This window comes from Lonchura striata, chromosome 21 (genome assembly GCF_050655825.1).
Source record: "Lonchura striata isolate lonStrDom1 chromosome 21, ASM5065582v1, whole genome shotgun sequence".
Lineage (NCBI taxonomy): Eukaryota > Metazoa > Chordata > Aves > Passeriformes > Estrildidae > Lonchura > Lonchura striata.
The window spans coordinates 4331001-4353150 of NC_140723.1; the positions used below are offsets into that span (position 1 = coordinate 4331001).

General features: G+C 46.1%; 1 protein-coding gene across 19 annotated transcripts in view; it reads left to right on the plus strand.

Moving 5' to 3' along the window:
* The window catches only part of CAMTA1 (calmodulin binding transcription activator 1), a 225140-nt gene that overhangs the window by 149634 nt on the left and 53356 nt on the right, over positions 1-22150 (plus strand). For all 19 annotated transcript variants that reach the window (XM_085558864.1, XM_085558869.1, XM_085558865.1 and 16 more), the window contains one exon: positions 19765-19918. In XM_085558864.1, coding sequence (XP_085414990.1) covers positions 19765-19918 — 154 coding nt within the window. The remainder of the gene's footprint in view (positions 1-19764; positions 19919-22150) is intronic.

Here is a 22150-nt window from a genome sequence, read left to right on the forward strand (position 1 = left end):
GAGCACAGGTAGCACAGGCAGTGCCCAGCACTGGCACAGGTGTTGCCTGCTGTGCTTTGGGGCCAGTGTCCTTTAGGGAGAGCTGCTGTCCAGTGTGAGGAAAATGCTTTGGCTGGGATATTCCTGCCCAAGTGTGGTTGCCTCTCTGAGCCAGATAACCTTATATTCAGGAGCATTTGCAGCAAAAGCAATTGTTGTCTTTGGCTATGAGATTATTCAGCAGCCCAGCACAGTGCTGCCCTCCCACAGCCTGAGGCAGGAGCCCTCAGCATTTTTATCAACTCTTGTAATTCAAACCCACTGAGAAAGTGAAGAGACTCTACGCATCAGCTGAATGTGATAGGCAGGGTAGGGCTGCATAATTTATAGACCTGCATTTCTTTTTGATGAGATTTTTGAGTCTAAAAGCTCTGGGAAGGGAGTGCTATTTTTTATTGCATCTCTGAACTCAAATTATGTCAGATTTTGTGGGCACAGTCTGTGCTTGTAAAAAAAAAAAACCACCAAAGTGCAGCCTCAGATTGCTCTGGCTCATGAGCACTGCTGGTCCTGCTCCATGCAGAGTAAACTAGCTCCTTGCACTCCCAAGGATTAGTTCCTCCATATCCAGAGGGAGCACAGGCATTCTCAGCGTGCCAGGGATTATACCACATCACCAGGCGCTGGTCCTGCTCGGCTGCAGGGTGTCTGGGTGGCCAGGGGCCAGTTGCTCCCTGCTGTGTGCAGAATCACAGGCTCCAACTGTGTGCTTTTAAATGATTTGGCTGGGATTGCCCATGTGCTTGGTATCTCTCTGTCCCAGCCCCCTTTTCCTTCTATTGCATGACCTGCCTTGACTTTGGTCTGTGGCAGCTTCTTGGAGCAGCCCCAGCACCTTCCTTGCAGGTGCAGTGGTGTGACACTGATCACACCATCATCCCCCCCACGCTGTAACCTCTGAAAGGAAGGAAATTTGGGATTACCCTCCACTGTTCTGCACGTCAAAGGTCTCTGTGTGACAGGTGCAGGTACACTTGTTGCTTTGAGTAAACAGCAGCTCATCATCCCAAGAAATTCTGGTCCCACTGCAGAGGAGGGTGCCTGGTGGTTGGAGTGCTGGAGGCTTTTGGAACAAGGGCTCCCTTTTTGAGCTGATTATTCTGAGTGAATTATTGCAGGCAGTACTGGCTGAGGTCAGAGAGGCTGATATTGCCAGCTGCACTGATTTGTAAGGATTTGGGAGACATACTGATATTTTCTGGAGATAAACCACTAGAAATAGGGAAAATGTTATAAGACTGTGGCCCAAGTTCCTGTTCCCTTATCTCTGTGTGAGTGTTGTCAAGAGTTTAAAATATACGTGTGATAAAGCAATTCCTGGAGCAGTTGCAGTGACAATGTGTCCTGAAAAGCATCTCCCCCTTTGATGGGAGTGGGAAGCCAGAAAAGCCATGCCACTGGGATGGGAATGTCACTGGAAATGGTCAGACTGCTGCTGGAGCACAGGGTGCTCTGGATAATGAGCCAGCAAGAATCAAAACCTTTTATAATGTATATTTTTAATGGAGCTGGGAAACAAGGACAAAATAGGAAAGCTGTTTCTGAGTCCTGCAGGCACTTGGGGGTGGTTAGGATGTCATTAGAGGGAGTCATGGGTTGTCAGTGTTTCTCTTAATCTGGAATTGAAGTCAAGAGCAAAAATTTGATGTAAAAATAAAGAACAGAGGAATTGGATAAAACCAAGTGCATCCTAATCCTGTGACACAGCCCCATCTGAGATGCTGCGGGTGGTGCTGGATGGTCCTGTTCAACATCTCCCTGGATGGGGAGAGATCACTTCTGGAAAGGTCCTGTTTAAAGGAAATAGAAAAGGTCAATATTAACAGATTAGGAAAAGACAAATGGCAGTGCTGTACAAATACTGTGTCAGATGAGGAATTGTTCCCAAAATTGTAGATAAGACAGTTCTGTCCTTTTTATCTGGTAGTACTGAATAAGAGGACAATGAATTTTGCTAAAGAGCAACACAAGTTAAATCTGATTTAAGGAAAGGAAATACAGTGACACTGCTGCAAGATTCATTCTGTTCTCAAGTGTGGTAAACTCAAAAGTGGAATGAATATGTGTGGATGGCGAGAGAATCCAGGGAAATAACAAGCAACCTTGTTAGGGGGACTGCCAGAAGGGACATCAAAACCTGGACTTTTCTGGGACTGCCTGCACTTCTGGGGCCCTCCATGGCTTTTTGTCTATGTCCTGCTGTGTGACCTTCTTCCCTCCCATGCCACAGTGCAGTTTTGGCTCTGGAGATGAATTTCCTTCCTGTCTCAGGTCTAACCTGCTGCCACCCATCATTTCTACTTTACTTGAAAATCACCTGTCAGGGCCATGGCAGGCATGACGTGGATGTGTGGAGGAGCATCCCTGCTGGGATTTGCACGGAAGGGCAGGCACTGTGCTCCCAACACAGCCTGCCAGTCCTCCCCAGTTAGGGTGATGGTTTTCCTTGTGAGGCTGGGGCATCCACAGAGACCTGAGTGAGCTCCCTGCAGCGAGCTGTGCAAAGATAATTCAAGTCAGCAGCTGAAGATTCATCAGCACTGCTGGAATCCTTCCAGTGGTGCTGAGCTGACAGAGGTGCTGGTCCAGGAGCTGCTGTGGGTCTGTGTGGGGTGGGACCCCTCCACTGTCCCATCCTCGGTGTCGCAGTGGCAGGGGTCTGCTCTGTGCTGGGGGTGTCCTGGGGTGTCCTCCCCTCTGCTCTTCAGATTCATCCTGTTAACAAATTGCATCCCTCATCATCAAAATATTTTCCATAGGCCCTCTGGTGATCGCATGAGCAGTATCAGAAGTCATTAATTCTGAAATGTGGGCTCTAGGGGACACTTAGGGCAAATAAATCCTTAAACCTTTCCTTGTCAATGCCTCCCCTGTCAGGAAGGTGCTGAGCTGTCATTCACAGCCTACAGCCCTCCTCAACAAGCAGCTGCAGCATTCCTCCTCTGCATGTCCTGGTGAAGCCAAAAGGGCACAAGAGTCCCTAAGGCCCCCAGCAAAGCTCTTTTTCCCCCCAGGATAAGTATTTCTTCAAAGGACTGTGGCAAATAGGCTGGCATTCATACTCTTTTAAACAAAAATCATAACTGATGTGTTATGTGACCAGTGGAGGTTTTTATTTAAAATTTATTTCTGCTGATGGATTCTCTAAGGTATTTTTAATGTAATTTGGGATTATTAGTGACTTCCAAGGTGTCAGAGGGTTCAAACTGCCTGGTTGAGCCTATTACTGTGAGCAGCAGTTGGAGAAGGGCTTTCCCATCTGATGACTTTTGCTTATCAAGCAGGGAAGCAATACCTAATACTCAGGGAAAAGCCTAAATCTGGCTATGAAGAGGAATGAGTTCTTTCTGAAGTGCTTCAGTGCTGAGACACATCTAAATCAAGTTATTGGGCAAGGGGTTGTTGTGTGCCATGGGGCAAGCAGCTTCCTGTGAACACTAACTGTGTGTGATGCCTGAGCCGAGTACCCTTCAGAGCTGCTTAACAGCTTCTCTTTTCCATTTTGGTGATATCTTTCTAAATTATACATTAAACTTATCAGGCTGAGTAATGCATCACAGCTTCCCCGTGTCAGACTTAATGTTCCTTACTCAGCTGCAGCTTTGTGTTTGCCTTTCCCTTCCGTTTATCATCAGGCAAACCCCGGGTGCTCCTCTCCAGGAGCTGCCTGCAGCAGGGATGCTCTGCAGGATCCAGGTGCTGGGGCTGCCCCATCCCAGCTCAGGAGAGCACGACCTGCCATGCTGCAAAAGGGTCCTGCAAATGCTGAGTCCATGGAACTCGTGCTGCTGGCCTGGGGGATGTGGGTGCTTTGCTGTAGGTGGGGGTTTGTGTTGGTGAATAAATGGAATAAATTAAAATAACACCCTAAAAATTTCAGTGAGCAGCACGTGGGGAGAGTGGTCACAGCAGTGTGGTGGCACTGGAGGTTGTGGGTGACAAAGTGACACTGTGGCTCTTGGGATTTTAGGTGCTACAGGAAAAACAAGTAATTTGCTACTTTTCCTTGCCAATATGTCTGAAGACAGATAGTATTTGGTTAAGTGCAGCTCTGAAATGGAAACTCAAGCAATTTTCTTACAGTGGCTTCTCAGATTATTGCACAGCAAGATGGAGCTAAGGACAAAAGCATGTCTCTTAGTTTTTAGTGTTCTGTGTTAATGCTGGTGTTTTCTGCAAAATTACCAGGCTTTGTTGCTGTAATTCTGCGCAAGGAGGAATTCCTAATTTTAGGGTTTTTTTTCTTGTTTTGTGGGCCATTTTATATTTCTTCTATTGGCTGTTAGTGCCTCACTCCCAGGAGATAGACTGAGTTCCTTCTGTTTCCTTCCTGCATCTCCCTTGAGCTCCTCCCTGTCTGAACCCGGGCTCCTTTGCTCACATCAGGCCCTTCAATGTGCAGATGCTGTGCAGGACTGCTGCTGTGTGAAGCAGTCCTTCTTTATTGTTCTGTTTAATTTTATTCTGATGTATATATAAATAATTGGATGCCTTTAGTAGGCTGCAGCTATACTCCTGGGTCATATATCCACCAGTTTTCTCCTGCTTTTTTTTTTCCCCTCAGAAGTCAGGAGGCAGCTGTGGGAATCAGTGCTGCTCTTTTAATAAATGAAGTCACTCCAACGCCTGTAGCACCTGAGCGGGTTTTTCTGAACAGCACAGCTTTTTCTATTTGTAACACACTTTCACCTTATTATGTTTACATTCCATAGCAAAACAATGTATGTTTTCAGCAGAATTAATCAGTATAATTATATGTTATTTCCAGTGTCAGGTTCAGCTGAAGAACTGATTCAGGGTAGTGATTAGCCCTCTCAGCAATGGGGATGGAGAGCTAATCTGTGCTGAAAACTCTGATTTTGAAAGATGCAGTTTATATTCTACTTATAAATTGAATATTTCCTCTGAATGCCCCCCAACCAATTTGAATAGAAATGTATTTATACCTGATGGCAGTGCACAGTGTTTGTTTTAGATTGCAGCTTTGCTTCTGTTTGCAGAGGCTGCCATTACTCAGGGCCTGAGTTTTTTTTAACAGGACCTCTGCCCCTTTGATTTTGCCTGAAGTTATACCAAATGAGCTGCAGTTGTTTACCTCTGCACAGTCTTCATCTTCTTCGATCCCTTAAAAAATAGTAAAGTCCTTGAATATTCTGTGATTTTGTAATACTGTTTTTGGACAGTGCAGCAAGAGCTGCTACATGAGCTGTCTGTGTGTGGCTTGTGGTGTGTCCCTCCACACAGAGAACTTCTTGATCCCTTATAAACTTCATGAGACATCTTCAAGGTTCATTGCAAAAATGGAAGAGTTGTTGATTTCTTATTTTTTATAATTTCAGCCTTTCAGAATAGGGAGCATTTTACACACACAAAGCTCCAAGAGAGCTTTCATTTGCTGTTTCAGTCTTTTAGGAGGTACAATTATACAGGAAGGAACTTACCGCATTGCAAAAAGTTCAGATCAATTAAAACAATTTACTTTGTTGCTAATGATTCCAGACCATTGTAATTTATTGGTAAATAAGTGGCTTCAAAACCATTTTCATTCAGTGAGTACACAGAGGAAATGTTAATGGATTCTTGGATAAATTAGGTCTTGGTTTTGTCACAGACTCTCCCTGCAAACCGTTCTGTGCAGGTTTGCCACACAGCCTGAGGAATTCCAGCTTTTAGAGGGAATTACAGTTTCTGATGGGTTTTAGCATTCAGAGGAACAGGGTGGCACAGCCAGAGTGGACAGCCAGTGTTAACAAGGTGAGGTGCATCCCTTTATGTGTGTTACAGACCACAGGGTTTGTGCTGATGCTCAGCAGAGGTGAGACAATAAACAGCAATTACTGGTCAGTTTTTATATCGGCCACAAATGTATTTTGTGGAACCTTTTGAATGTTCTTTCAAAATGGACCTTTTTTTAGCAGAACTTAACAGTGTTAAAAAACACAACTCGGTGCTGTTTTTGTCAGGGTCTCACTTATCCTGTGGACAAGTTTGCTGCAGCTTCAATTTGCCTGCTTGGAAAATTGGCTGTCACATGCCAGGGACAGCCAGATCTGTCAAGCTCCACACAGTTTTCCTTTATTAGCTCTATTGGGTTTATTGCTTTTCGTATGCTCTGAGGGATGATGGTTGTTTAGTGACAAGAACCTGAAAAATCATTCAAGTTGACAATGCTTTTTAGATTTCATTTTTTCCTTGTGTCTCTATCTATAAAACAGAATGACTTGAGGACACAGTGAACATTGTGGGGAGTTTGCTCTGTTGCTGGGAACATGCCTTCCAGCTCTGGGCTCTGCTGTTGTTACCATCAACCAAAGTGCAGTAATGGGCATTTCACCTGTCCTGCTGCAGCTTCTGGTGTGGCAGGGATGGGCTTTGGTTTCCAGCAATCAGACTCTAATCTCCTTAGGCATAATGGTTGCTCCAGTCATTTCCAAATTGTGTGTGCAAGTCAGGATGAAGGATTTTTGTGATGTTTTCCAGGTTCTTGCAGTACTGAGCCAGCTGAAACATTCCTGACATAACACCAAAACATCAGGAAACGTGGAGAAGAGAGCATTCCAAATAGTGGTGATGGAGGATCTCCTCTGGCACGGGTGTTTCTGCCTAAAGAGGGGGATGCTGTGTTCCTCAGAGAGTGTTTTCCCAGCAGAGAGTCAAAAGGAGGCTCTGCAGGGAATCCTGTGTTCACCCACGCTGGTTTTGTTGCCTGTCATCTCATCACACATTCCTTCACAGGTTCTGTAGTGCTCCCTGGTGTGGCAGGCAGACAGCAGGTACCATGTGAGGTGTCCCTTGTGCTTTCACATCCCAGCATCTCCAGCGCCCTGGCATGGGCAGAGCCATTCGTTGTTCCAGTCCCAGGCTTTGGGAATAGCTGAAACATGGAGAAAAATTAAATTTGATCATTTTAATAAAGATTTGTAGGGAACGGTATGTTTATTTATAGTGCTGTGGGCGCATGTTGGGATTTATTGCTTTTTAATGGACATGTGTACCTCTGAGAACTTTTGATCTTTTTTTTTACTTTATTAATTTCTATATGCATAAAATTTCACAATAAGTTAATACATATTTATTCTACTAATTTCACATTACACTTACAGCTAATTACACTTGTACTCAGTTTTTGTCAGAAAGTACAGAAATAACTCTTAAGTCACTTTGCCCTATTTTAACATCTAAAAAGTCTTTCTTATCTCTTATTTTTTAGTGTAGAAATTTACATTTTTTCTCTTTAGCTAAGGTAGTTTTACTAGTACTACAATTACTAAACTAAACAACATATTTAACAAACTCAAAGTAGCACATTTCACCTAAATCTAAATACATTTCTACTCTATTAAATTTTCACTCTGTCTCATAGCATCGTCAGCTGTTGCATGTGTAATGAGAACAGAATTGGCTGTTCTCTGCTCCATCCCTGGCTCTGACCACGCCGTGGAGGAAGGATGGCAGTGCTGTAACCACTCCACTGGGGCAGTGGGCACTGCTGGTCCTGGCAGACCCAGTGAGAGTGTCCAGCCCTGCACAGGACACCTGCACTTGTGCCGTGTGTCCTTCTGAGAGTGAGGAGGAATAAGCTGGGGAATCCTGGTGACTTGAATTCCTGCTGTAGCTGACGTTTCCTGGCTCTCTGCAGCTGTGGCAGGTGACGGAAATGCCTCTGATGGCAACAGAAATGTTCCTGATGAAGGGGAGAAGGCAGCTGCAGCTCCTGTGCCTGTGCCAAGATGAAAATCTTCATCGTTGAGTGGTTTGCAAAGGCACAACTGCAGTCACCTCAAATCATGCTGTTGCTGAGTGAGCAGCAGCTCTCCATTCCAGCAGTATCAGAGAGAAGTGATCTGTGGCTGGACGAGTGGAGTCACTTGTCTCCAGCAACAAATAGGAGGCACTTGGGCAGGGTCTCTGACTCAGGCAGTCTTTGCTGCTGGAATAAAATGCAGAAAACCCATGTGAGATACATACAAAGGCTAAAATGTGTGTGGGCATGTAAGACTTTCAATATCCTGCTAAAAAACAGCCCTACCAGCAGTCGTGTGTGGCACACTTAACAACAGACCCTCAGATCAGTTCTCGTGGTGTCTGATGAAGTTCAGATCTGAGAGGTCCAAGCTGAAGAATAACACCTGGTCTGTCCTTTGTTTGAAGGACAGGAAGAAAAGGGTCTCCATTCGTCTTCCACGTTCTGTGCAGACAGAAAAAAAGGGAAAAAGCAGTAAATTAGAAAATGCACAGAGCACTCTTGAGTCTGGATAGTGCAGAGTATTGCTGTTTCTGGGGTTTCAAGGACTCTTGTCATCAGCTGTTCATTCCTCAGTGTTACCTCTCTCTTAGATGCTTCTTCAGATGCACTGATGCCTAAGCTCAGAAACCCCTTTGATCTGTGCTTACTTTGCTGAGCATTTACCAACTTAAAAGTGCCCATGTTAAACTTTAATATTCCCATGTCTGGCACTGGATGTTCCAACTATGCTGCTTTTTTTGGGATGTCTCAGAAGATACCAGTGTATGTAGCTGGGTCAAGTAGCTGATGGGTGAAATGAGCAGTGACTGGCTGCATGTAATAATCTGCATGTTACTGAAATTCAGAAGCTTTTCTGCCTTTTTATATTTTGTAAGGTGTGCAGTGTCACAGGCGTTGTGTGTTCTTTCCTCTTGCTGATGTGAATGTGCATCACAGGCAGCAGCACTTGGTGTATAAAATATCTCAGTTTCATAGTCACATTTGGCAAGTAGATTAAAAAAAAGAGGGGAGGGAATTTCTGCATTTAATGGCAACTGCATTGCTGTTTGTTGTACTCTTCAGAAGGCATTGCCAAAACTTCACTCATTTTCTTGGGGCATACTGTGAAATAAAAAGATGAGGGAGACTCTCCAGGAGAGATGCAGCCATGGAGTTACCAAAGAAATTGATGACTCTCGTGGGCCACATCTCCAAATGCTCGCCTGATAAATTTGTGCTCACTACTTAAAAATCTAATTGGATGAAGTGTTGGCATCTGTCATCAGCTCAGGCTGAGCCCAAGGGCTAAACAAAGCTCACCTTTCTCTGCTTAAATGACACAGCTTTGGAGGTTATCAGGGCACTGTCGTGTGCTGGGAGATCGCCAGGCTGCTCCTGGGCAGTGAATTTGAGACTGAAGGACTGGGCTGAAGGGCAGTTTGCTTTGCTGTAGCTGGGCTGTAGCAACTTCTGCTCATCCCTGATAGCATCTCCCTTAGCAGCCAGGTCGCTTGCTTTGACTTGGCAGTTTGAGGCAGGATGGGCTCACTGTCCAATTTACCATTCTTTGCTCTCAGTTTGTGAAAGAGAGACCTGATTTGGGGCAAAAAGGAGCCAGGAAGGAGTGAGTGCCCCTCTCTTGGCTTGAGCTCAGAGTTGTGCTGGCACTGACCAGAGCTGTTTGTGCACCCTGAGAGTGCTTCTGTGCTTGCTCTGACATAGTGAAACAGAGAAACAAAATCCATTTGTCAGATCTCCCCAAGAGAAACCTGAATGCCTACACGGCCAGGAAGGAGTCAGAGTCCTTGGAAAGGTTTGATAAGGAGATAATTCCACTCTTATCAGCAGGTCAGAGAAGCCCCTCTGAGCCACACAGCAGCACTGGTGGGGGTCACATTTCCTTTTAAGATTTCAAAGCATCCACATGGGAGTCTCCACATGTATGTGGAGGAGGCCCAGAGAGCTGGGCTGTTTCCCAGCCTACAGCAGGAGTGCTGAGATGCTAATCTCTGTTTGTTAATCCCATTGTATGCTGAGTGGTAGTGAAGAAGAAAGAAGGTTGCCTCTTAATCTTACTCTTGCAGTTCAGAAGAAATTCAAGTCTGATACTCCTTTTTTTGCTTCAGGATTTGATGTCTCCTGTTTAAAGTGCTGCCTCAGTTCCCAGCTGGCTGCTGTGGAACCCTTTCAGGACACAATGGCTCGTGAGCCACAGCCAGCAGCTGCAGGGAGAATGGAGGGAGGCACTGATATGGCAGCTTGGGGTGTCCCTGGTACCTGTCCCTTCCCTTGGGCACAGCCCCACCTTGCTTAGCTGTTATGCATCTTTTGTTTGGACCCTCCACTTTGTGAGCTCTCATATGCAATGCAAAAGTAAAGTTGGACTCCAAAAGGAGGAGAACTTTGGATTCCCTGGCACTGGGGTTACTCATGTCTGGAAGGGTTATCCAGGCACGACAAAACCTTCAGTGAATAACCTGTGTGCTGTATAGCAGTGTTATAAGGGTTTTGCCATAGGAACAAACGTGTTGCAAGGCTATCAAAGGCAACATTATGAAAGTGTTTTGAAGGTTATTGATGTTATTCCTCTGGGAATTGTATTACCAGTCACTGATATCAAAAGTAACAAATTCATAGAAGCTATGAATGATAGAGGCCTCAGAGCAAGAGCAAAGAATAAAAATAAAAAGCACTTGTTGGCTTACCATGTACTGTATAGGCTGCATGGAACATTAAATAGCATTTATCTGCTGTTCCTTGAGGCAGGCATCAGGCTCACACGAGCCTCCCTTGCAGGCACCCGGAGCCCCATGCCCTGCACTGTGTCTGTGCAGGGAGAGGGCTCGGGGCTGGTGAGCCCTGTGAGCACAGCTCCAGCCCTGGGATGCTGCTGGAGCTGCCATCACCTTGCAGCACTGCAGGGAGCTCCCTTCCTGCTGGGATGTGTGGGGCTGTGGCAGCCTGGGGAGGGCTGAGCTGCTGCCTTGTGCAGATGGGCCAGCACTTGGACACATCCTCAGTCCATCGTGCTGCTCTGGGGAGTGCGCTCGGGTGCGAGGGGCATCCCCTTCCAAATTATTTTAAATCATTTTTATACGTACAAAAGTAGCTTGGAGCTTGGTGAAGCTTTAGCAGCAGTGCTGATGCACAGAATATCTCTGTAGGAAAAGCTTATCACGAGCTCTCAATACATTCTCCTGGGCTTTTCTTGTTTGGTATTTGGAAATGTCAGCTTTCTATTACTTGGTCCACCTACAACAATACCAATTAAAAAAGGAAGAAGTGATGCATCTGCAGGTGCCCGTAGAACTGCTCTTAATTCACAGAAATGCATTAATATTTAACAGATAATAGTGTTATTGAGGCAAACTAGGCCATCAGCCTGAGAGAAAAACTTGCACCATCTTCATTCCAACTAGAATTGGAAGCATTCTGTTGATAGAAACTTTGAAAGCACTTGGTGAATGTCAGTGGAGCTTTGAAATTAAAATTTCTTCTTATTTCAGATCAACTATTATTGTATCTCTGGCTTGGGTGAGCTGGGAAAGGGCAGAAGCCACTTGGGGCATGATTTATAATGCTGGCATTTCTGGCCAGTGATGGGGATGGAAGTGTTCTGAGCTGAGCTCGTTTGAAATGCAATGACAGAATTCCCATGTAAAGGTTGCAATAAAAACAGAAAGAGGGAGAAGAGATTTTGTACTTCAGAATGAAAAAAAATTGAGAGTCCTCACAAATGTCAGCTGAGGGATCTTTGGCTCACACTTCTGGGGAAAAATAGTCCAAATGCAGTAGCAAATCTTTCACAGAGCAGCAGCCTGCAAAGAGAGCAGCACTGTTACAGCATTTGCAGTACCTCAATATTTTCATTTGTGTCTGTGATTTGTTGGGACTTTGCCCGTGTGTGCATGGGCAGCATGATTCCAAACATGGTTTCAAAATATTCATGCAGCTGCAGGGCAGAACTCTGCTCCACATCTCCAGTTTTGGTGGCTGGGAGGTTCCTCACTGGTGCTTTTTTGGCAATCAAGCCTTTTCTTTGTGTTACTCTAAAAAGAGCTGTGTTTTGCTGTTAAATCCAGTAATCCTGCTGTATAAATTGGGCTGCATCAGTTGGGAAAGTTTTTGAGATGTTTTGAAAAGGAAAAGCACAATTCAGGTGTAGGACACTGACATATCACATAGCTTTGATGTTCTTCTCTGCACCACTTTCCTTGCAGAAGGAATTCCACTGTTCTGGAAATGGTTGCAGTACACAGGTTTAACATAGGAAAACACAGAGGCACTGTGCAAAGTAAGACTTCAAAGGTGGAGAGCTGGAGTAGCAGAATATATTCAGTATGGCAAGAGATGTGTGTGCTGTAATAAGCCTCATTTGTCAGGAAGAGTATCTCCGAGGAGTTCAAACCCAAAGAAACCTTTGCTTTGCCCTCAGCGCTATTGTTTGAAAATCCTCAAGGCTTTTGCAGAATAAATTGTAAAACTGCAGAGAGAAGTGACAGGGAGGAGGAGGAGATGCCTTGGTGATTTCCACAGCAAATCTGTCTCCCTGTAGAGGCAGTGGGGGCTGCATGCAGCAGCTGGGCTAAAGGCAGCTCTTGCTGCTGTTTCACACTTTCCCTGGGCGGGGGTGTTAAGCAGGAGCATCTCTGAGTAAGCTGAAGTAGGGCAGGTGCCTTTCTCTAAGTTTTCTCTGCATGCTTTAATGATGGTTGTGTTTTTCTACACAAGCAGTGGCATAGCTGTAGAAGGCCATTAACTGAGTCAGACAGCTGCCTCTGACCGACAGCTCCAAGCTGTGAAAGTCTCAGGCTGGTGTTTCTAGAATCCAGACAGACAATTAAAACCATGGGTTTGAAGAAGAGCCTTGCTCTGTGGGCGGCAGCCTGGAGCCCACCATGGTTCTCAGATGCTCAGGGATGCTCTGCTGCTGCTGCCCTGTGTTCTGGGCAGTGACAACACCTCAGACCTTCCCATGAAACCACTTCCATGGTCTCTGGGGCAATAAGCAGGACAGGAGATTTCCCTGCTTGCATCTCCATCCCTGGGACCTCTGTCAGCAGCAAAGCTCCCTGCATGTTCCTAGATAAACAAACGCAGTCCCAGCTCATGGCAGAATTATCTTGTCCCTGTCAGCTGCCTGTGTAAGTTAAAGCTTCCAGCTGGGAGAGGTGACAAAGATGAAAAGAAATTTCCATTGTCCAGAAGAATAATACCTGTGTGAGGAAAAAGAAGTGCCTTTTGTTTTATTTTGCTGCATGTTTCTGGTTTTGTAGCATCCTCTTCCTGTTACACCTTTTACTAGCACTAGAGGTATTGCTATGAAAGATAAAGAACAGAAATCAATTTCTTTTGGAACTTTGGAGGCCAGGAATTACTGCATGTTATTTCTTTGTGTCTTTCAAAGTGTACGTTAAGTAAACATGATCCTCAGGAGTATTTAGAGGCAGCTCTTTCTATATAAAATATCTTCAAATGTACCACATGTGATGATGTATTAGTGAGTGTTTGGTATTTGTTCTATAGTAAGATTCTCTCACTTTTCTGCTCACACTATTTAAATGCTGCCTGCTCTGTGTGCTGTGCCCTTACCAAGGAATTGAAGAGGAACTGGGGAACACATTATAAAGTATACAGCCAGATAACATCTTGATTCTCTTTAAAACAATTGCAGGAAATCTTGTAATCTCAAAATAATTTTTTGCTTCCCAAGCCTTTCAATACTGCAGTACGTGGAGCTGCATTGTCCTGTAGCCAGTCTTTTGTCTCAAAAATTCTTGAACTTAAAACAAAAACCCAAAATAATTTGGGCTGAAAAACTGGGAAAATTACTGTGTTGGAGGTGTGGGCTGGCTGACCTTTTGAGACAAGCATTGTATCCATAGGGTATAAATCTTGAGACCCCAGCTGTGGCTGGGATGTGGGGATGGTGGGGAGGGCCACCACCCCAGAGGGGACCCAGAGCTGCTGTACAAGGACAGTGACAAGTGGCACGAGATCCTGAGCGAGGATGCTGATTTAACTGCAGTTAAAACCACACATGCACCAGTGTCTCTCTGCCTGGCTGGCCCCAAGCATCTTCTCTTCCTGAGGAAGCTGTTGCAGGGCCAGAAGTTCCAGCAGCTCTTTTGTCAGCTGGAGCCAAAGGGGACAGGGTTAATTCAAGGTGCTGTGCTGCCTAAAAGGGATTTTCCAGCAGAAGGAGTCCTGCTCTGCAGCACAACAACTGCTTTTGTGTCTGGCTCTGGGGTCCCACTCTCTTCCCCGTGCTCCAGTGCTTCAGCTCAGGTGCCAGGGCTGTGCTGTGTCTCTGGTAATTGTCTCGTTCTCCCTAATTAAACATGCCCAGCTCTAGATAAATTAAGGCAGTAGGTTGTGCGCTCAAAGGCAGTGGATTTTTTTTTGTTGTTGTTTTCACAGTTAGTGTGGAAGATTAATATATTCTAAGGCATCAGTCACCAGGTTGCCTTCCATAGCATGACCTCAATTAGAAATTAGTTCAAGGATAAAGAAATTGCTGGGATTCAAACCAATAATCTGCCCAAAGCTAGCACTTGGTCTGAAAAAATTCCATTACTTCAGTGTCTGTGTTATGCATTTGTGCCTTTTTCTTCAGGTATCTCAGACTCTGCTTCCAAACCTTTGAAATTCCAGAGAAAATCATTCAGAAAGACATTGCTATAAATAGTAGAAGATTCTGTCATCCATGTGTCTGGGAATAGTTTCATTCACTGGTTTGATTTTTAGATAACACACAGATGATACACAGGCACTCCCAGTACCTGTCCCTGAGTTACCTCTGGGTACTAAAGCATCCTGTAATGGTAGCCCCTCAAAACCACAGAAACCTCTTTATATTATCATTTTATGGGACCTCTTTATATTAGCTTTTTTTGGAGGTGGTAATTTGTCAGATATTAATCCTGTCACCCTGCAGCAATGGATGTGAATTATCTTCCCAGAAAGCTGAGATTTCCTTTTCAGCCTTTTGGATTGTGTGAGAAATACAAAGTAAACCTCATGAATGAATAGCTGCTGGAAAAGAAAAAAACCTGTTATAATTTTGGGGGTGAACAGGGAGGGAGTGGGGCACAGGAGCTGCCTGTGCATCCCACTGCCATGCTCCACTGCTCCTGCCCTTCTGCTTCGTGGTGTAGCCACTAGAGCTGGAGCAGGCTGGTTTCACCTGTTTGACACAGCAGAACTGACACAAATGTCCAGTGCCAGCCAGGGCAAGTGGCTGCATTTGGGGTAATTCCTTGGCTGAGATTAAATTCACTGATCTCTTCACACTTGAGGATGATTTACTTCCTTTCATCCTTCCAGCAGGGAGTACAAATGCAAAACTTTCAGCTCAGAGGTATTTTTCCAAAGAAAATTATCTTCAGCTGTGGTCATTGGTGATTTGGGAGACCCTGCCAGTGAGATTTTGCCTTGAGCTGATTGCCTTGGCTGAGCAACTGAAGAGCAGCTGGAAACTGGCCAGAAATGGCTTTTGATTTTTTGCTTTTAAAAGAAAAATAAATAGAAGAGAACCAAACCAGCATGCTTTGGTAAGGCATAAGGTTTTTGTGATTATTCTCCCTGAAAAGGGAGACTTCCCCTTGGAGGGGGCTGATTCTGGGAGGTGAAGAAGAAGCAAAAGGTGGTTGCTGAATGAAGTTTCCCCTGTGGCTGAGCTATTGTGGAGCTCTGGAGGAGCTGACCATTCCTTCACCCCAGCATTGGTCAGCCCTGTGCTGGCTGCCCAAGGCCTCTCACCTGCTAGAACTGTTCCAGTTTGGTGTTTCTGCTCCTGTGAAATACCCCCACGTGGAGCAGGCTGGTGGAGCAAACAATCCCTGGTTTAGTCAGATATTTTCCATGGTGTGTGGTGGGCAGCAGAGGAGGCTGCCAGGCTCTGCTGCAGCACCACTATGTGCCATTATCACTTTCTGGATAGTGTGTATGTTACAGTGAGCTCATGGGCACTCTGTGCCCCCTTCCCCGGGACCCTGTGACTCTGATCAGATAACCCTGGACCCCTCCTTCCTGCCCCAACGGGGTTGGTGGAGAGCCAGGGAAGCCCACCCTGTCCAAAGTCTGTATAGACCCCTGACATTTCCTGTTCATGCTCTCCCCTTGGACACCACAGAATAAAGAGAGCTGAACCAAGTATTTTGGGGTAAGAGCCTCTTTTGGAAATCTTTGCCATCTCCTGATATTCCTCTCCTCACAGCCCTGGACCTCTGGGCTAGCCTGATATTGAGGGGGCTGTGCGAGGGGGGAAACGTCATGTGTACACTTTCACCATCACATAGTTTTTCTCCTTCATATTTCATGAGAACTGGCATTAGATGAATGGTTAAGCCATGGAAGAAGTGTAACGCCATGCCAGTCTGATTTATTGACCACTTAGTGCTGATGAAGCTTCAAACAAGAGGCAGACGGATGTCGCAGTTGCATTTTTCTTCATCAAAACCAACGACTTGTTGTGTTGAAGCACTTGTTGCCCCATCTCCTGCTCACCCCCAGCAGCAGTGGAGGCAGTTCCTGTGCCACACTGAGGAGGCAGGAGAAGCCAAGGAAGCTACATTAGTATTTTTTCTTTCAGTCTTTCACATCTCTCTTGCTCTCCTAGTAGGTCATCACAAATAGTGATTAGCTGCTACTTATGAGCTTTCCAAAACATATGTATTCTCTTCATGTGTGTCAAAACATTTCACCAAGTAGATTGGCATTCATGAGGTTTGTCATTCTGAGGTCAGCTTTGAGATGTAGGCATAAGGAAAAAACCTGTTTGGTTTGTGCTTGTTTTATGTGCTTTTACATATAAACAGTATAAATTCCAGTGCCAGTCCACTGCTGAGGTCCACTTGCTTGTGGTGCACTGAAGCCAGGAAGCCCCATAATGCTGACCTGCTTGGTGACAAACCAGCACTGCCAGGCTGTGAAAAATACCTGAGAGGAAGGCTGAAGCACCTGCAGAGCTGCCACATCACCCAGTGCTGTGTCCTTGCTCCCTTCTTTGAAACTTCCCTGGGAGCAAGAGGTGTATTTGCATGAAATCTCTGAAGCATATTACTTTTTATTACTTCATCATCTAGATCACTAATGATGTTAAATTAGCTGATGGAGACTATTTGGGTGTATGGGTAATCATTTTTACTATCTGAACCTCTTCTGAATTATGCACAAGAACTCTGATGTTTCAGACCTCCCCTTTGTAGAATGAGAGGCTGTGATGGTTTTCTGTGTCCTCTGTCTGGGCAGATGTGCCTGTGAAAAGGAAGGTTTTGAACCCCTCAGAGCTGAACACAAAAGGTCCAGTTGTTTTTCTCAGAAGATGTCTTGGTTTGAACAGACAGGTGTCTGTTGAGGAAAGCAGAAGCCTCTCTTGACATGGAAAATGTAAATCTCCTCTTTCTGAATTATTTTAATTTTGACATTGAGAGGCTCTCAGGCAAAGATATGGGAGTAGGAATAACAGGTTTTTATTAGGAAATATAAAAATAAAAATTAAAAATAAAAATTCAACAACACAAATCAACACTGACAGAGTCAGAATATGACTTGACCTGCTGTGTGTCAGGGAGGTGGCTCAGCCCCATCCCAGGGTGGCTCAGCCCTCCTGCAGTCCCAGCTGTGCTTCTGCTGGAGCAGGATCCTGCACAAGGGGGGAGTTTTCCTTGGAGCTCCAGGGCTGGGGGAGATGGGCCTGGGCTCCTCTGGGAATGCAGGGGGAAGAAAGCTGCTCCTCTGGGAATGCAGGGGGGAAGAAAGCTGCTCCCCTGGGAATGCAGGGGGAAGAAAGCTGCTCCTCTGGGAATGCAGTGGGAAGGAAGCTGCTCCTCTGGGAATGCAGTGGGAAGGAAGCTGCTCCTCTGGGAATGCAGGGGGAAGGAAGCTGCTCCTCTGGGAATGCAGGGGCAGAGGCTGTTGTGCTATTCCCAGGTCAGATTGGATCCAGGTAGGAATGCTTGGCTCCTCCCTGGGCAGAGCATCTCCCAGGAGGTGATGGAATTTTCTCAGCCATGCAGGGACACTCAGTGGCCAAGATAATTAATAATTAATGGCCCATGAACAGAAGAGATCTCCTGGAGGGAGGATTGGTTGTGGAAGAGATAAATAAAAACTGCCCCACCTGGCTTTAACAGCTGACCTATTACCAGAAGATAACTGCCCCACCTGGTTCTAAAAGATGGCAATAGAATGCACACCCCTGGCCACATCTTGCATTTGCAACCTAAGACAGAAGAATCTTGGGAATAGAAGAGCCAACAGTTTTCTTTGCTTTAGCACTTCCCCAAACCACTCTGAAATAAATTCTTAGCTGTTCCTTACAAGGTTTCTTTGCCTCTTCCCTCAGTGCAATACAACTCTTTTAGCACTGGCTGCAAGAATTTAATACTGCTTTCTCACAGAATCTTCACTGAGAATCCCCTGCTTGCAGTTCTATCCATAGAGGGGGAAAATGCAAGTTCCTGCTTGCATATTTTCCTAACCTAAAAGAGCTTGTCCTCCAGACCGAGGAATATATCTGGTTACTGAGGGGATGCTCTGCAGGGCTGCCCTGCTTTCCGTGGTGCTGTACACCAGTGGCCTCCCCACTGCCAGCACCTTCTTAGGCAGCCTGGAGGAGCTGGGGGACGTGAGCAGCCCTCCCTGATCCTGGGGATGTGCAGGATGCTCCGGTGTGCAGGGTGCAGGAGAGGGGCAGGGTCACCCCACACACGAGCAGGGCTGGGTGCCACCCTGCCCTGCCCTGGGCTGCTCCAGTGCAGCTCCAGCGTGCTGGGCTTCAGGGCTGTGCTTTGCCCACCAGAAGTTCCCTCCTCACATCTCCTCGGGGAAGGTGTCCCTGTCCTTCTCCAGCTCTCCCCTGGTTTCATAAGCAAGTGCTCCCATCAGCACAACCTGTGCAAGTGGATGATGGGTTGTGTTCCCACTCCCCTTTGGAACAGGGCTCTAACAACATTAATGAAACATTAGAGTTTTAATTACACCATTATCCTATTTATTTTTATAAATAATTCCAAAGCAGTCATTAAAGTTTGCGAACTTAGGAGTAAATGACTTAAGGGAAAGAAGTCATCTCCTCAATCTTGTTATTATCTATTGAACAATCTCCCTGGGACTGTTGGGGAGCTGGCGGGGTTGCTGCTGCTGTTGAGGTGATTGATGGGCCCGCAGGGTTGAACAGAGCTCAGCTCCTGCTCCGGTGGTGGTGGGACGGGACCACAGGAGCCAGAGAGGGGCCTGGGGAGGGAGAGGGGAGAGGGGTCAGTGTGGGGTCAGTGTGGGGTCTGCTGTGGGATCAGCTGTGGGATCCACCTGCAGGATCAGCTATGGGTTCTGCTTCCAGGATCAGCTGTGGGATCTGCCTGTGTGATCCACCCGCAGGATCAGCTGTGGGATCAGCCTGTGGGGAGCCAGCACCTCTGTCCTCCTGCAGCTTTTCCAGTCCCAACCTGCAAGGGACATTTCCAGTCCCAGCCCTCTGCAGTTTTCTTCAAAAGAGCAGGAATCACAGGCTTGGGGTGATGTTTGGGGTGCTCTGTGAGACTGTTTGTGAGCCTCCTCGGCTCTTCCCTCCTGTTTTCTGTCACTGTGTGGAGAGTGTGGCTCTTCTGATGCTCTCAGGTGATTTTCTGTATATTGAAAAAAGACTGATGTGGACCAGAACTGATGGAAGCATTGTCTCAAACAAACAAAAGGTCCCTTAAACCAAAGCATATTCATTGTCAGTGATGTTCATAGGAAAACCCCAGGTGTTTGGTGTTGCAAGGGTTGGAAAAGAGGTCCATGCTGAATATACCAGTGGAGCAGGAAAGTTGCAGAGGGCCCTCAGGGTGGGTGAAGCCGTGTGCAAACTCCTCTTTTAAAGAACAGCTCTGACCTCAGGGAAATCCAGTGCAATCTGGGGTCTGATCATGATTGCTGTCACAGTTTTAATTAGGAGGTTAAATGCAGAGAGTGCTGGCCCCAGCAACATAACTCTTGCTCTGCTGTCCCTGCAGAACCCAGACATTGTGTTGGTGCACTACCTGAACGTCCCGGCCATCGAGGACTGCGGGAAGCCCTGCGGCCCCATCCTGTGCTCAATAAACACCGACAAGAAGGAATGGGCAAAGTGGACAAAAGAGGAGCTCATCGGGCAGCTCAAACCCATGTGTGAGTATCTGGAGCTGGTTTTGCTTCTTTGCTGTATACTTAGAGTCCAGTGTCTCTCACAGCCAACAACAATCCTGTGAAGGAGTCATTTGTCCATCCAACTCAGTTTGCATCTGCACACACTTTCTTTCCAATATTAAACACTTCTGGGGTGCATGGTGTGAGAGCTGCTCACACTGTCCCCAGAGGTCTCCTCTGCACACTGGGGGAAAACTGTACCATGTTCTTGCATGTCCTAGGGCTGTTTGTAGGCACCTGCTCACCTGCAAAGAGCCTGTGTGGTACTGGCAGGTGGATTCTCCCAAGGGCACTCCATGTTTGGGTGGTCATTGTCAGGTCACAGTGGGTTGCTGTAGCTTACAGGTGGCCCCATGGAACTGAGTGTTTTGAACTGAGCATCATTTCCTTCAGTTTTGAACTTTGCAGCCTAACAAGAAGGCTGCTTAGAGAAGGTTTGCAGAGTGGTGGGGAAGTTTGCCCTCAGACAGGCAGTTCTTTGAACCTCTCTGCATCTGCCTTGGTATATAATATTTTCCTTTGCATCACAGTTTTCCCCTGGAGATCACATTCCAATGTGCACACAAACAGCTTTTTGCAATGAAAGAAAAATTAGACACAAAGTGGGCCTTATAACCAAGAGAAAATTAACTGAAAAAGCCACAATACCAAATAGGAGTCAACAAATACCAGGTCTTCTGTTCCTGCCCCCTGCCCCTGCCTGGATGCTGGTGTCATGCCCAGCCTCCTGTAATTGGAGGTCACAGCCACAGAGTGCATCCTGATGTATCTCTGCCATCCGTGAAAGATCAGCCTTGTGCTGACCACAGTGCTGGTAATCTGAGTTTGCAGTCCTTTGTTGCATCCTGAACTCTGCAGGCCCATGCATTCCTTTTCCACACAAAGCTGGAGGGCAGAGGAGGATAGAGAAAATGACACATTTGCCCCTGGGGCTGATAAACTTAGACAGAAATCCAGGATGTTGGTATAGCTGAGACTGGACAAGTACCTTAACATTAAACAGGAAAGGAAGCAGCAGCCTGTTAAAAAATCTGCAGTGCATCAAGAAAATTATGTGAAAACTACAACGAACTCACCGTAAATTTAATAACACTTGGCTCTTTTATGTCTCAGGAGGGAAGAGTGAAATTCTGCGCAATTATTCAGAGTATATATGCATGTACACGTCTCTTTTTATGGGTACATATCCTGGGAAACACATCCTTAGAAATGTAGCTACAATAAAAGCTTTGTATTCTGATCAGACCTAGAAAACAAAGAGGACACGGATAACCGTGTTTGGGGAGCAGAGGGGCACTGCTAGCCAAGAAGCCATCAGATTTGGTTCCAGTATAGGGTGTGCCATGAAATTCTGGAGCCAGGCACATTAGTTTCATCACATTTTTGCATTAATCACGTTCTTTCACAGACTTCACAGTTTGATTGCCTGATGTTTCCAAATTTCTCTGCCCTAAAGCAGATTTGTCAATGGCTTAATCAAAGCATTGTGCATGGTGCAGTGACAGTCTCACCCTTTTACCTGCTCTGTGTTGGGGTTTGTTGTGTTTTATTCCTCTGGACTTGGAAGCTGTGTGAGGTTTTGTTGATTATTTTGTTTTCTCAGTTGCTGTTTCCTGTGAGAGTTTCTCATTTAAGGCACCTTAGTGATGATTACAGCCAGGGTGTGTGTGGAGCTCCAAGGCCTCTGTAGCTGTGGGTGGGTTCCTGTTTCAGACCACTGTAATGGCTATCCTGTAATTCAGGATTAAGGAAGAGAAGCTGATGCTAGTCCTTTGGGGAACATGCTTCCTCCAGGTCAGAGGTTGGTGGCAGTGTCCAGCTCTTGACTCACCACAAGTGCACTTTAAGTCCTACTCAGCCTGGGCTGAGGTGTTGAAGCTGTTGACTTGTGTCAGGTATGAAAGCTTTTCTGTCAGGATGGAGGGTAGCAGACAGTCAGTGGTGTGGGAGCATGTTCTCTTGGCCTGCAGAACTAAAAGCAATGTGGCAGATGGCTGGCAGGGTGAGCAGCGTCGGTCCTGGAGTCCAAGCTGGACAAACACATCAAACTGTTTTTCCTGAAATGCAGAGAGAGCCTGGCTGGGATGATCAGGGAGTTTGTTTACATTTCTTGCATCCATAATTTGCTCAGCTCCCTTTTCCTTCCCTGCTGCATCATCCCAAAGTCAGCCCAGGCTTCAGCAAGTCTTCAGCAGCACCAGGGACAGGCACCAG